Source organism: Rhinoraja longicauda, chromosome 1, assembly GCF_053455715.1.
Source record: "Rhinoraja longicauda isolate Sanriku21f chromosome 1, sRhiLon1.1, whole genome shotgun sequence".
Classification (NCBI taxonomy): Eukaryota; Metazoa; Chordata; class Chondrichthyes; order Rajiformes; family Arhynchobatidae; genus Rhinoraja; species Rhinoraja longicauda.
Window position 1 is genome coordinate 139,226,746 of NC_135953.1, and position 16,018 is coordinate 139,242,763.

General features: G+C 46.8%; 1 protein-coding gene across 3 annotated transcripts in view; it reads left to right on the forward strand.

The window, feature by feature from the left end:
• Nucleotides 1-16,018, forward strand: part of LOC144597728 (protein transport protein Sec24B-like) — a 122,117-nt gene that overhangs the window by 13,575 nt on the left and 92,524 nt on the right. For all 3 annotated transcript variants that reach the window (XM_078407263.1, XM_078407261.1, XM_078407264.1), the window contains exons 3-4: nt 1,299-2,039; nt 15,158-15,328. In XM_078407263.1, coding sequence (XP_078263389.1) covers nt 1,322-2,039; nt 15,158-15,328 — 889 coding nt within the window. In that variant the 5' untranslated portion in view covers nt 1,299-1,321. The remainder of the gene's footprint in view (nt 1-1,298; nt 2,040-15,157; nt 15,329-16,018) is intronic.

Here is a 16,018-nt window from a genome sequence, read left to right on the forward strand (position 1 = left end):
CTGGTTGGGTTGCCCCTGGGCCTGGTCAAACTGGCCATCCGTGAGTCACGGCGCCAGGCGGAAGAGGGCTCTGCCCGAGCCAGCTGCCTACCCCTTTTCCGGGGTTACATCCGCGCCCGGGTGGTGTTGGAGAGGGACTACTCGCTGTCCACGGGCACCCTGGGGGATTTCCGGGACCGCTGGGCACCGCGGGGGATTGGATGTATCCTGGATGGGGATTGTAATATAATTGTATAATAGTTTCAATTGGTATATTTGTTTGTATAATACTCTGGTGGTGGGTTCTGTTTTGGTTTCATTGTATTGTATATATTATTTTAATATTTGAATAAATATTATTGATTTTTTTTTTTAAACCAGCACATTGCAATGGCTACAGCGCCTGAAGGGCATGTCATAACTCCTGCTGCCTCAAACGCAAGAAGAAGACTTCTCATGGTACCATGAGATTTCTTAAAGATAATTTGCAGGGGCATGCTATTATTTCAGATTGGGTGTCACCTGAAACATTGTACAACTAATAGAAACAAATTTAAATATTACGCTGAGGCATCAACCTAGATTATATGGATTGTAGATATAAAGACATTCTGGCCTTCCATCACAGTGAGGAGGTGACTGGAGGAGACTCACTGTGATGGATGTTTCTTTTTGTTTGGTGTTGGTTTATGATTGTGTGTGTTATTGCTTAATTGTATTGCTTATTTCTATTGGTCTTATTGTTGGACTGTGGGAAATCTTTCATTTCACTGCACATTTATGTGTATGGGGCAAATAAATTGACTACTGACTATTGAGATCTTCAAACCCACAATTTTCCAACTAAGGAGAATGTGGCTGACAAGTGACTCAAAACCTTCGAACAACACACCAATGTTCAAACAAAGTGATACGGTGTTAAAGAATGAGAATGGCAATTGGAATATGCAGGCAAATAAAAGGTACAAATGTTGTCACTGCCTGCACGATGGCAGAGCAACAAAACCACTCTTGAAGGTCGACACAAAATGCTGGAGTAACTCAGCGGGTCAGGCAGGATCTCTGGAGAGAAGGAATGGGTGACCCAAAACGTCACCCATTCCTTCTCTCCAGAGATGCTGCCTGACCCGCTGAGTTGCTCCAGCATTTTGTGTCTACCTTCGCTTTTAACCAGCATCTGCAGGGTTTTTTTCCTACACAAAAACACTCTTGAAACAGTTTGCAAACCTACATTGTGCCTTTGGGTTTCTAAGATTGCAAATATTCAGTAAGTTTGCTGTGTTACTTTTTTTCTCTCTCTCTCTCTCTCTCTCTTTCAGGCCCCACGCAGAATTTATTGTCTATGCAGCAGCCTCTGTCTTCTGGACATGGAGCATCTCTGCAGAAGGGCAGTACTGCTCCAGAATCTCATCAGCAAGTGCCCCATAAAGCACCACTTGGAACAACTGCTGGACAGTATGATTTCATCAAACACCAGAACACTTACCAGACCCCTGTCCACAACATCATCAGACCTGTTTATCCTCCAGCATTGGGTGATACTCGAGGATCAGGCGAGATGTATACCACTCGCTCTGTGGATCCCTCATTGATTGGACCGCATGGTCCTAACATGATGGCTGCCAGACCACAGTCCGAGCAGCCATTTGTAAGCACTCCGCTGCCAGCAAGTTACATTGCAAGTGGTGAACACTACCCCGGTCAAGTTCCTTATTTTGCACCTGCTCCACGCACTCCTCAGGTTTCCCCGCATCATTATTTTCCCGTTAACCGTGCTTACCCCGGTTTCTCTCACCAAGCGACATCTCCCGTTTTCAACACGCAGTACAATGCTCCTTCAACCACACGGACTCCTCATCTTGCTACCAGTCAGCCATCGTACAATGCCTTGTCCTGTCAAGCCAAGCCTTTGCCAAACACTGGGCAACAATATACCCAGGCATCCTTGCAACCTTGCCACACTGGAAATACTGGCACGTCATGGCATCCTTTACCTGGAGCATTACCTTCTATCAACCCTGTTGTCTTTTCATCTACTGCAAGTGGCCAAACAAGTACAGGTAGGCTATTTTCAGTTATTTTTCAGAAGTAATGAGATGTGTACTTCTGTTTTTGTTTTGAATGCATTTTTCTATTCTCTGCTAGATGTCTAGGAAGCCATCACACTATTAAAAGCCAAAGGATTCATTGTCAAGGAAACTGACACAATCTACTATTTTTAATTTGACAATGCAGGAGCAAAGTTCTGAGAACAAGATATGAAAACCTGAAGATACTTTTTTTTTAAAAGTATCTTCTTTCTGGAGCTAATGTGGCGAACGTGCCAAAACAATCAAATTGATTATAGTTATTGATATAATTTTAAATAGCTGTTCCAGGTGTGGACTCCTGTATATTGGCGAGACCAAGCACAGTTTCGACGGTCGTTTCGCTGAACACCTCTGCTCAGTCCGCCTAAACCTACCTGATTGTGAGGTTATCCACTTTGGCAGCAAAAACAAGGAGGCAGATTATTATCTCAATGGTGTTAGGTTAGGTAAGGGGGAGGTGCAGCGAGACCTCGGTGTCCTTGTACACCAGTTACTGAAAGTTGGCATGCGGGTACAGCAGGCAGTGAAGAAAGCTAATGGAATGTTGGCCTTCATAACAAGAGGATTTCAGTATAGGAGTAAAGAGGTTCTTCTGCAGTTGTACAGGGCCCTGGTAAGACCACATCTGGAGTATTGTGTACTGTTTTGGTCTGCTAATTTGAGGAAGGACATCCTTGTAATTGAGGCAGTGCAGCGTAGGTTAACGAGATTGATCTCTGGGATGGCGGGACTGTCATATGAGGAAAGATTGAAAAGACTAGGCTTGTATTCACTGGAGTTTAGAAGGATGAGAGGGGATCTTATAGAAACATATAAAATTATAAAAGGACTGGACAAGCTAGATGCAGGAAAAATGTTCCCAATGTTGGGGGAGTCCAGAACCAGAGGCCACAGTCTTAGAATAAAGGGGAGGCCATTTAAAACTGAGGTGAGAAAAAACAGTGAAAGCCAAATCACTGGATGGATTTAAGAGAGAGTTAGATAGAGCTCTGGGGGCTAGTGGAATCAAGGGATATGGGGAGAAGGCAGACACGGGTTATTAATTGGGGACGATCAGCCATGATCACAATGAATGGCGGTGCTGGCTCGAAGGGCCGAATGGCCTGCATCTATTTTCTATGTTTCTATCTTCCGCTTGCTCAATACTTTATTAATAATAATAATATATTCCTTTATTCGTCCCACACTGGAGAAATTTACAGTGTTACAGCAGCAAAGTGGATAGCAAGAGAGCAAGAGATCATTCATTATAAATAAAGATACATAAATTGTCATCAGTTTTCTGTGTGTTAGCTGTTATTGTTGAGTCGTCTGCTGGGAGCAATGCTGGTTGCGCAGTCTCACAGCAGCAGGAAGGAAGGACCTCCTATATCTCTCCTTCACGCACTTGGGGTGAAGGAGTCTGTCACTGAAGGAGCTACTCAGTGCAGTGACAGTGTCCTGCATGGGGTGGGAGTCATTGTCCAGCAGCGATGTTAGCTTTGCCATCATCCTCCTCTCTCCCACCACCTACACTGAGTCGAGGGGGCAACCCAGGACAGAGCTGGCCTTCCTGACCAGCTTGTCAAGTCTCTTCCCTTCCGCCGCTGAGATGCTGCTGCTCCAGCAGACCACTCCATAGAAGATGACCGATGCAACCACCGTGTTGTAGAAGGTCCTTAGGAGTGCCCCCTGCACTCCAAAGGACCTGAGTCTCCTTGACAGGTAAAGTTTGCTCTGGCCCTTTCTGTATAGCGCATCGGTGTTTTCAGTCCAGTCCAGTTTATTGTTGAGGTAGACACCCAGGTACTTATAAGAATCCACCCTCTCGATGTCCATTCCTTGGATGTTCACCGGTGTCGGGGGGACCTGGCTGCGCCTGCGGAAATCCACCACCATCTCCCTGGTTTTCCCCGCGCAGATCCGGAGGCGGTTCCGCTGGCACCAGTGCACAAACTCCTTGATCAGTTCTCTGTACACCCTGTCCTCGTCGCCCGTGATGAGGCCGTGCTGTTCCCTGCGGAACCCCAGTGCTGCAGACCACCCTGTCCGAGACCAGGTCCTTTGTCCTCACATACTGTGGTCGGTTGGTGAGGTAGTCCAAAATCCAGGACGTGAGGTGGTGGTCCACTCCTGTGCGCTCCAGCTTGCCCCCCAGAAGCCCTGGGTGGATGGTGTTGAATGCACTGGACAAATCAAAGAACATGATTCTCACAGTGCTATCCGGCCTCTCCAGGTGCGAAAGAGCTCTGTGCCGGAGGTAGATGATGGCGTCCTCCACCCCGATGCGAGTCTGGTAGGCGAACTGCAGCGGATCCATTGATGGTCTCACCAGGGGGCGGAGATGAACTCTCCCCTCCCACACTGACCTTTCTGTCCTGGGCCTCCTCCATTGTCAGAGTGAGGCCCAGCGCAAATTGGAGGAACAGCACCTCATATTTCGCTTGGGTAGCTTACACCCCAGCGGTATGAACATTGACTTCTCTAACTTCGAGTGCCCTTGCTTTCTATTTGTACATACTAACAGCCTCACATCAGTCTGGTCACTTCTATTGCGGAGGTGGAGAGACTATTCAGGAAACAGAAAAGCTGGAAATTTCCAGGACCAGACAATGTTTCCCCCTCTACCCTCAAGCTCTGTGCCGAACAACTGGCACCGATCTACACAGACATTTTCAACCAGTCCCTGCAAACCTGCACTGTCTCTGCCTGCTTCAAGGTGTCCACTATTGTCCCTGTATCCAAAAAGACAAGGATCACTGGTCTTAATGACTGACCTCTGTAGTCATGAAGACCTTTGAAAGACATGCTGGCCCAGCTGAAAAACATCACAAACCCCCTGCTGAACCCTCTGCAGTTTGCACACAGGGCCAATAGATTGGTGGATGACGCAGTCAACCTAGGCCTGCACTTCATCCTCCAGCACCTAGACCGCAAGGGGACCTATGCCAGGATTCTGCCTGTGGACTTTAGCTCTGCATTTAACATCATTGTGCCAAACCTACTACACTCCAAACTCTCCCAGCTGACCTTGCCTGACCCCTCTGTCAGTGGATCATCAACTTCTGCAGCTTGTGAGGCTGGGAAAGCACATCTCGGACCCGCAGACCCTCAGCATAGGAGCACCACAAGGCTGCGTACTCTCCCCTCTCCTTTACTCTCTCTACACCAACGACTGCACCTCCACAGACTCCTCTGTCAAGCTCCTCAAGTTTGCAGATGACACTACCCTGATTGGACTGATCCAGGATGGGGAGGAATCTGCCTACAGAGGGGAAGTGACACAGCTGGCATCCTGGTGCCATCGCAACAATCTGGAGCTCAATGCTCTCAAGACAGTGGAACTAATTGTAGACTTTCGAAGAGATCCCCCTCCACTCCTCCCACTCACCATCAACAACACCACAGTCACATCTGTGGAGTCATTTACGTTCCTTGGAACCATCATCTCCAGGGACCTTAAATGGGGGGCCACCATCGACTCCACAGTCAAAAAGGCCCAACAGAGGATGTACATCCTGCAGCAACCGAAGAAACACAATCTGCCACAGGCAATGATGGTCCAATTCTATACTGCTATCATTGAGTCCGTCCTCACCTTCTCCATCATGGTCTGGTTTGGCTCAGCTACCAAGCACGACATCCGGAGGCTGCAACGGATCGTTCGATCAGCTGAGAAGGTTGTTGGCTGCAACCTTCCCCCCATTGACGAACTGTACACTACAAGGGCCAGGAAGCGAGCGGGCAAGATCATCTCTGACCCCTCTCACCCTGGCCACAAAATCATTGAAGCACTTCCCTCTGGAAGGCGACTCCGGACTGTCAAAGCAGCCACAGCCAGACATAAAAACAGCTTTTTTCCACGAGTGATAGTTCTACTCAACAACCAAAGTCTGTAGTCTCTTTTATGCTCTGGTTTATTTTCACCCACATGTAATGTTGTATCCTTATTGTTTTGATGTGGTTATGCTTTATTCTTAATTGTTAACTGTATGCTTGTGTTGTCATTTGTGAGCGGAGCACCAAGGCACATTCCTTGTATATGCACATACTTGGCCAATAAACTTATTCATTCATTTCCCTCTCTCTCCATCCCCTCCCTCATCCCAGTTCTCCTATCAGATTACTGTTTCTGATATTTTATCTCTGTACCGCCTACCCTTCGACAAGGTCCCACATAAGAGATTGGTGTACAAACTTAAAGCACACGGTATTGAGGGTTCAGTGTTGAGGTGGATAGAAAATTGGTTGGCGGACAGGAAGCAAAGGGTTGGAATAAACGGGTCCTTTTCGGAATGGCAGGCAGTGACTAGTGGGGTACCGCAAGGCTCACTGCTGGGACCCCAGTTATTTACAGTGTATATTAATGATTTGGACGAGGGAATTGAATGCAACATCTCTAAGTTTGCGGATGACACGAAGCTGGGTGGCAGTGTTAGCTGCGAGGAGGATGCTAGGAGGCTGCAGAGTGACTTGGATAGATTAGGCGAGTGGGCAAATGCATGGCAGATGCAATATAATGTGGATAAATGTGAGGTTATCCACTTTGGCGGCAAGAACAGGAAAGCAGAGTATTACCTGAATGGTGAACGATTAGGAGAAGGGGAGATGCAACGTGACCTGGGTGTCATGGTGCACCAGTCATTGAAAGCAAGCGTGCAGGTGCAGCAGGCAGTGAAGAAAGCGAATGGTATGTTGGCATTCATAGCAAGAGGATTTGAGTTTAGGAGCAGGGAGGTTCTGCTGCAGTTGTACAGGGCCTTGGTGAGACCGCACCTGGAGTATTGTGTGCAGTTTTGGTCTCCTAATCTGAGGAAAGACGTTCTTGCCTTAGAGGGAGTACAGAGAAGGTTCACTAGATTGATCCCTGGGATGGCGGGACTTTCATATGAAGAAAGACTGGATAGACTAGGCTTGTACTCGCTGGAATTTAGAAGACTGAGGGGGGATCTTATAGAAACATATAAAATTCTTAAGGGGTTGGATAGGCTAGATGCGGGAAGATTGTTCCAGATGTTGGGGGAGTCCAGAACCAGGGGTCACAGCTTAAGGATAAGGGGGAAGTCTTTTAGGACCGACATGAGAAAACATTTCTTCACACAGAGAGTGGTGAGTCTGTGGAATTCTCTGCCACAGAAGGCAGTTGAGCCGCCAGTTCATTGGCTATATTTAAGAGGGAGTTAGATTCGGCCCTTTTTGCTAAAGGGATCAGGGGGTATGGAGAGAAGGCAGGTACAGGTTACTGAGCTGGATGATCAGCCACGATCATATTGAATGGCGGTGCAGGCTCGAAGGGCCGAATGGCCTACTCCTGCACCTATTTTCTATGTTTCTACCCCTGTACCTCTGTACCCCTCGACTAAGTGCAGGTGGTGGGAGAGACGAGGATGATGGCAAAGCTAACATCGCTGCTGGACAACGACTCCGACCCCATGCAGGACACTGTCACTGCACTGAGTAGCTCCTTCAGTGACAGACTCCTTCACCCCAAGTGCGTGAAGGAGAGAAATAGGAGGTCCTTCCTTCCCGCTGCTGTGAGACTGCACAACCAGCACTGCTCCCAGCAGACGAGTCAACAATAACAGCTAAGAACACACAGAAAACTGATGACAATTTATGTATCTTTTATTTATAATGAATGATCTCTTGCTATCCACTTTGCTGCTGTAACACTGTAAATTTCCCCGGTGTGGGACGAATAAAGGAATATATATATATATAATTATATATATACTCCCCTGACATCAGTCTGAAGTAGGGTCTCGACCCAAAACGTCACCCATTCCTTCTCTCCAGAGATGTTGCCAGTCCCGCTGAGTTACTCCAGCTTTTTGTGTCACTCTATGGCTTGACTATTTGAATCAAAGTAGAACTCCAATATCTGGTTATAATCTGGCTCCCTTGGGATGGACTAATAGATTTTCCAGACTTCTGATCTTGATTTTTTTAAATAGCTCAACACAATATTTTTTCAATATAGGTTACGTGGCAGCATAATAGATTTCTTGGTGAATAAGGTGAGTTTAAAGAGAGTGTTGAATTGAGCCCTGATTAATTTCAAGTGAGTGGAATGAAGAAACTGATGGGTTTCAACTTGTCAAAACAAGCCCTTCTTCAGGGAGTGTAGGAAGGAACCGCAGATGCTGGTTTAAACCGAAGATAGACACAAAATGCTGGAGTAACTCAGCGGGTCAGGCAGCATCTCTGGAGAGACGGAACGGGTGACGCTCTGGGTCGAGACCCTTCTTCAGACTTGATACATCACCCACTCTTCCTTCTCGACCCGAAACGTCACCCATTCCTTCTCTCCAGAGATGCTGCCTGTCCCGCTGAGTTACTCCAGCATTTTGTGTCTCCCTTCAGATGCTGGTTGCTTCCACAAACCTACCTATGTTTCTGGCCCCTGACCGTGATCCTGGCCATACACTTAGCCCACATTTCAGACCATGATCCCTGCTGCGCATTCAGTCTGTACCAAAGATACTAGAGGAGCAAGATAGACCACTCGACCCTAAACACCGTAGTATGTCATGGCGCCATTTTAGTAGGCAGAAACGTGCAGAAACATTTGAAAAGAAAAATACCAAAAATCTGTGAATTGATAGATGAGATATATTCTGCATGTTAATGGTATCATCACACATACAGTTCCCCCAAAACACTGACTACACTGCGAGAGGCAGAGCGAACGGCGGGGTTTTGCTTACTAAAATGGCGGCCGTTACGCTCCCTTGCTTACTGCACTTCAGTATAGGCGATTTCAACGGAGTGGTTCATCTTGCTCTTCTAGTATCTTTGGTCGGCACTCTGAATCCCAGACTGACTGAACGCGCAACCTGCAGTCTGCACCTTGCCCTTGGTTGCACACCCTGGTTCATCCCCCGGGCAATAGACAATAGACAATAGGTGCAGGAGGAGGCCATTTGGCCCTTCGAGCCAGCACCGCCATTCAATGTGATCATGGCTGATCATTCTCAATCAGTACCCCGTTCCTGCCTTCTCCCCATACCCCCTGACTCCGCTATCCTTAAGAGCTCTATCTAGCTCTCTCTTGAATGCATTCAGAGAATTGGCTTCCACTGCCTTCTGAGGCAGAGAATTCCACAGATTCACAACTCTCTGACTGAAAAAGTTTTTCCTCATCTCAGTTCTAAATGGCCTACCCCTTATTCTTAAACTGTGGCCCCTTGTTCTGGACTCCTCCAACATTGGGAACATGTTTCCTGCCTCTAACGTGTCCAACCCCTTCATAATCTTATATGTTTCGATAAGATTTCCTCACGGCCCTTTGGCCCTTCGCCTCACACTCTCTGCTCATCTACGAGCCAGCTATTACTGAGCTTCCCGAGCAATTGTGTTCATTTTTTAACGTGCGCTGGTATTCCCCCTAAGTGCCACTCAGCGGTGCACTAATTTGTTATTGCACAATTTGTTAGTCGTAGAATAGAGCACGGAAACAGGCCCTTTGGGCCAACTCGTCCATGGTGACCATGATGCCCCATCTAAACAAGTCACACTACAATCAACAAGTCAAGCTTGAAAGGGTTCAGAAAAGATTTACGAGGATGTTGCCAGGACTAGAGGGTGTGCGCTATAGGGAGAGGTTGAGTAGGCTGGGTCTCTATTCCATAGAGCGTAGGAGGATGAGGGGAGATCTTATAGGGATGTACAAAATCATGAGAGGAATAGATCAGGTAGATGCACAGAATCTCTTGCCCAGAGTAGGGTAATCGAGGACCAGAGGACATAGGTTCAAGGTGAAGGGGAAAAGATTTAATAGGAATCTGAGGGGTAACCTTTTCATACAGAGGGTGGTGGGTGTATGGAACAAGCTGCCAGAGGAGGTAGTAGAGGCTGGGACTATCCCATTCTTTAAGAAACAGTAGGACCGGTACATGGATAGGACAGGTTTGGAGGGTTATGGACCAAGCGCAAGCAAGTGGGATTAGGGTAGCTGGGACATTGTTGGCCGGTGTGGGCGAGTTGGTCCAAAGGGCCTGTTTCCACACTGTATCAATCTATGACTCTATGACACTATTTGCCCAGGTTTAGTCTTTCCCTATCCATGTACCCAAATGTCTTTCAAATGTTATTCTATTTGCCTCAAATACTTCCTCTTACCGTTCATTCCACATTTCTCCACCCTTGGTATGAAAAGTTTGCCCTTCAAGTCCCTATTAAATCTTTCCCCTCTCATTTTAAACTCATGCCCTCCAGTTCATAATCCCTCCAGTTCATAATTCCCCAACCCTGGGGAAAAAGACTCTGCACTCAGTGTTTTACGCAGAGTGGGGGCATCAGAAACCAGAGGATGCGGGTTTCAGGTGAGAGGAAGAAGATTTAACGGAAACCTGAGGAACAACTTTTTCAGTGGTGGGTTACATGGAACGAGCTGCCGGAGGAATGAGTTGAGGCAGATACTATCAGAACATTTGAAAGATATTTGCAGAGAGACACAAAATGCTGCAGTAACTCAGCGAGCCAGACGGCATCTCTGGAGAAAAGGAACAGGTGGCGTTTGGGGTCGAAACCTTTCTTCAGACTGAGAGTCAGGGGAGAGGGAAACGAGAGGTATGGAAAGGTTCCGAACAAATCAGAGCCGGCACCAATGACAAGGAAAAGTGGCCCAAATGGCCCATTTGGACAGGTATATAGAAAGGAAAGATTTAGAGGGATATGGGCCATCTGCGAGCAGGTGGGACTAGCATAAATGAGGAATCTTGGCTGCCATGGGTAAATTGGCCTAAGAGGCCTGTTACCGTGCTGCATGACTCTAAAACCTAATCTGTTCCTCTGGTGATTTTATATACCTCTCATCGCCAGTAACATCACCAGTCAGCCTCCTGCATTTCAAGGAATTCAGTCCTAACCTGCCCAACTTCTACATGTATCTCAGCTTCTCGAGTCCTGGCACCGTTCTCGTAAATCTCCACACGCTTTTCCAGCTTCATGTCATCTTTCCAAGAGCAGGGTGGCCAAACTGAACACAGAACTCCCGAGTTCTGAAGACCCTGCCACACTTAAAAAAAGACACCTGTTTGAGCTGAGCTCTGAGGTACTAAAGGATATCCATGGGGACTATTAACCGATTCTATACATCAGTACCTTGCTTATTAGCACATGGGGTGCATTCCTAGGAATGACGGTGCAAATGGAAACAGGCTCAAAAGGACGACTGCAGCATTATGTAATGAGACATGTACTACCATCCGATCTTTTCTTACTTTGCCAGTTCCGATGAAAGGTCTTTGATGTGAACCATCAACTGATGTCTTAGTTCCTCGTTATCTTAACTTTGCTGCTGTAACACTGTAAATTTCCCCAGTGTGGGACTAATAAAGGAATATATTATTATTATATTATTATTAAACACTACTGATCATATCAGCAATTTTCACCACTCCCTCCTAATTTATTTTTGTTTTATGTCCATCGTTAAAACTTAAAATGAAAAAGCTTGCTGAAAGTTAAATGAACTCTAGGTCTTATGTGTAGGAAAACAAAGCTGCAGATGCTGGTTTAAATCGAAGGTCGACACAAAATGCTGGAGTAACTAAGCGGGTCAGGCAGCCTCTCGGGAGCGAAGGAATAGGTGACATTTCAGTTGAAACGTCATCCAATCCTTCTCTCCCGAGATGCAGCCTGACCCGCTGAGTTACTCCAGCATTTCGTGTCTGTATTTGATTCGGAGAGAGAGAGAGAGAGAGACAGAGAGAGAGAGAGAGAGAGAAGGAATGGGTGACGTTTCGGATCGAGACCCTTCTTCAGAACTCTAGGTCGTAAGTTGTAAGGTGGGATACTGATCGGCTCGCCGAATGAGAAATCACATATTTGTTTCGTGTCTGAAGAAACTTTCAGTTTGAAGAAGGGTCTCGACCCGAAACATCACCCGTTCCTTCTCTCCTGAGATGCTGCCTGACCCGCTGAGTTACTCCAGCATTTTGTGAAATAAATACCTTCGATTTGTACCAGTATCTGCAGTTACTTTCTTACACTCGTTGTTTTGTGAATTCCTTTCAGCATTGTGGCTAAATTTGATGGTGCGGTATTTTCAGTGACAAATATGGCAGTCACTGTTATAGTAACTAAAATCTGTCAGAAATCTCTGACGTACATGTAACTACAAATTTCAGATGGTGCTGACCTCAATTTCTTGCTGCTCTGTGAAATGCAGGGTCTGGTGCTGCAGCCTTACCCAGCCTAGATTTTGGAAGTCAATGACATTTTATGTGATAACAAATTGTGTTTTCTTAAAAGGACTTACTATTTTGTTGCCTGAGGTAATGAGTGACTTTTTATTCAACATGGTGTAAAGCTTTAGTTACTGCTAAATAATCTCACCTCAGTTTTAAATGGCCTCCCCTTTATTCTAAGACTGTGGCCCCTGGTTCTGGACTCGCCCAACATTGGGAACATTTTTCCTGCATCTAGCTTGTCCAGTCCTTTTACATGTAAAATTATAAAAGGACTGGACAAGCTAGATGCAGGAAAAATGTTCCCAATGTTGGGCGAGTCCAGAACCAGGGGCCCCAGTCTTAGAATAAAGGGGAGGCCATTTAAAACTGAGATGAGAAGCAACTTTTTCACCCAAAGAGTTGTGAATTTGTGGAATTCTCTGCCACAGAGGTCAGTGGAAGCCAAATCACTGGATGGATTTAAGAGAGAGTTAGATAGAGCTCTTGGGGCTAGTGGAATCAAGGGATATGGGGAGAAGGCAGGCACGGGTTATTGATTGTGGACGATCAGCCATGATCACAATGGATGGTGGTGCTGGCTCGATGGGCCGAATGGCCTCCTCCTGCACCCATTGTCTTTGTTTCTAAGGTAGACACAAAATGCTGGAGTAACTCAGCGGGTCAGGCAGCATCTCAGGAGAGAAGGAATGGGTGACATTTCGGGTCGAGACTCTTCTTCAGACTGATGTCAGGGGAGGGGGGCGGGACAAAGATAGGATGTACTCGGAGACAGGAAGACTAGTGGGAGAAATGGGAAGGGGGAAGGGATTGAGAGGGGTCAACCTGAAGTTAGAGGAGTCAATGTTCATACCGCTGGGGTGTAAACTGCCCAAGCGAAATAGGAGGTGCTGTTCCTCCAATTTGCGCTGGGCCTCACTCTGACAATGGAGGAGGCCCAGGACAGAAAGGTCAGATTGGAAAAGGGAAGGGGAGTTGAAGTGCTGAGCCACCGGGAGATCAGGTTGGTTGAGATGGACTGAGCGGAGGTGTAGAGCGAAACGATCGCCGAGCCTGCGCTTGGTCTTGCTGATGTAGAGAAGTTGATATCTGGAACAGCGGATACAGTAGATGAGGTTGGAGGAGGTGCAAATGAACATCTGTCTCTCCTGGAAAGACTGTTTGGGTCCTTGGATGGAGTTGAGGGGGGGGGAAGGTAAAGGGACAGGTGTTGCATCTCCTGCGGTTGCTGGGGAAAGTACCTGGGGATGGGGTGGTTTGGGACGAGTGGACCAGGGAGTTACGGAGGGAACGAAAGCAGAAAGGAGTAGAGATGGGAAGATGTGGCCAGTAGTGGGGTCCCGTTGGAGGTGACGGAAATGTTGGAGGATGTTTTGTTGGATACGCTGGCTGGTAGGGTGGAAGGTGAGGACAAGGGGGATTCTGTCCTTGTTACGAATGGGGGGAGGGGGAGCAAGAGCGGAGCTGCGGGATGTAGAAGAGACCCTAGTGAGAGCCTCATCTATAATGGAAGAGGGGAAGCCCCGTTTCCTAAATAATCTATCTGCATATAACCTAATTTGAAGGATGTGAAGTTTAATTTTCTTAGATTATTAATTATAATTAAGATTAATTATGTGGATTTTAAACTGGGTTGTTACTTCGGCATCTACCTTATTGTTGTGCATGTTTTCATCTGTATTTCACTCAGCAAAATGTTTAAAATGTCCGGCTTAAGAATTATATTTATACTTTGAGAAGGACACAATGCTGGAGTAACTCAGCAGGTCAGGCAGCATCTCTGGGTGACGTTTCGGGTCGAGACCCTTCTTCAGACTAGTGAGGGGAAAGGAAAACGAGAGATATAGACAGTGACTAGTCCAAGTGGACCCGTTGGGCCCAAACCTCTCCTGCATTGGTGCAGCACCCTCTCCTCCCCCTCCCCCTCTCCCTGCACCCCTCCCCTCCCCCTACTACCCTCCTCCTCTACCCTCTCCCCTAACCTCTCCCCTACCCTCTCCCCCTACCGTCTCCCCCTTCCCCTCCCCCCTTCCCCTTCCCCTCCCCCTTCCCCTCCCCACTTCCCCTCCCCCCACTCCATCCCCCCCAACCCCCCTTATCCTCCCTCCTCCCCCCCACCATTCCCCTCAGCCCCACTTCTCCCACCCCCCTCTCTAGGAGATAGATTTAAACTTTAAAATGTGAATAACTTTAAAAATAGAACACTGATTTCAATGACACTTCTTCCATTAGCACCAAAGGGACGACGGTGAGTAAGGTGGGCCTAAAATTGTCACGCTACACATGTACCGTTTTGACTGTAGTCCAGGAACAAACAGACAAACAAACGAGAGTTTTAGATATAGAGAAAGATATAGAACAAATGAATGAAAGATATGCAAAAAAGTAACGATGATAAAGGAAACAGGCCCTTGTTAGCAGCTTGCTAGGTGAGAACGGGAACCTGATGCGGCTTGGGTGAGGGAAGGGTGGAGAGAGAGGGATTGAGGGTTCATACCACTGGGTTGCAAGTGAAATATGAGATGCTGTTCCTCCAATTTACGTTCCAAATGGAGGAGGTTTAGGACAGAAAGGACAGTGGGAATGGGAAGGGGAATGAAAGTGATCAGGCCGGTCCAGGCAGACTGAGCGAAGGTGTTCAGCTATATTTGTACTTTGTTGTGCGCTGTCACTGTGATTGGCCATTCAGTGTGCCTGATCAAATTACTCCTGCTGCACTTCACACAGTTGTTTGATGTGATAAGTGACAGAAACCTATGTCAGCAAAGGTCTCTTGAGATTATTTGATCTGTGTGGGCAGCTTTCTTCAAGACTAACGACGAAAACGGCTGCTTCACATTACTAACTGCAAAGTACAGGCAACTAAACGCTGTCGGTGTGCTCGTCACTAACGATTGAACTCTGTTTTGCACCCAGGCTCTCCCCTTTCAATGCCACATCACATCAACCAAAGCTATTCACCCGGCAGACCAAACATAGCAAAGCCTCCAGTTACTGCAGGGAATCTTGCACGATGGCCACCATCTTCAGCTCATCAATCTCCTTCAGCTTCTGCCTCACCAGCATCTGCTTCAGAGGCGCAGGAAGGTAAATATTACCGCATCGCAACTTCTATTGATCTCACTTAGCTGTGCGTTCACCTGCAGAGACACTACACCTGATCAATTTATGCTTTTCTAATGACTCTTAATTAAATTGACCAATATTCCAGGATTAATGCATTTAAGATGGGTCCATAGATTAAGGGTGATGCAGAGGAAAAACTGACCTGGATATGAGTAAATATGAATTTGGGTCCTTAATTTAAACAATTTAAGTAAAAAACGTTCATGCCTGTTCCGTTTTAGTTTTTTTTACTTTGATATTTTTCCATTCTCTCCAGTATCTCTTGTTCAGTAATTCTGTTTTTAATGCAAGTAGAACATCTGGTTTCAAGAGTATAAACAGATTGATGTGCATCAAATTAAGACCAATTTGTGGTGGAATGACAGCATTAAATACATTGTCCAAAACACATGCATCCTTCCTCCCCTTTGCATTGATCGATTCATAAACGTAGAAGCATAGAAAATAGGTGCAGGAGTAGGCCATTCGGCTCTTCGAGCCAGCACCGCCATTCAATATGATCATGGTTGATCATCCAAAATCAGTACCCGGTTCCTGCTTTCTCCCCATATCCCTTGATTCCGTTAGCCCTAAGAGCTCTATCTAACTCTCTCTTGAAAACATTCAGTGAATGGGCCTTCACTGCCTTCTGTGGCAGAGAATTCCACAGAT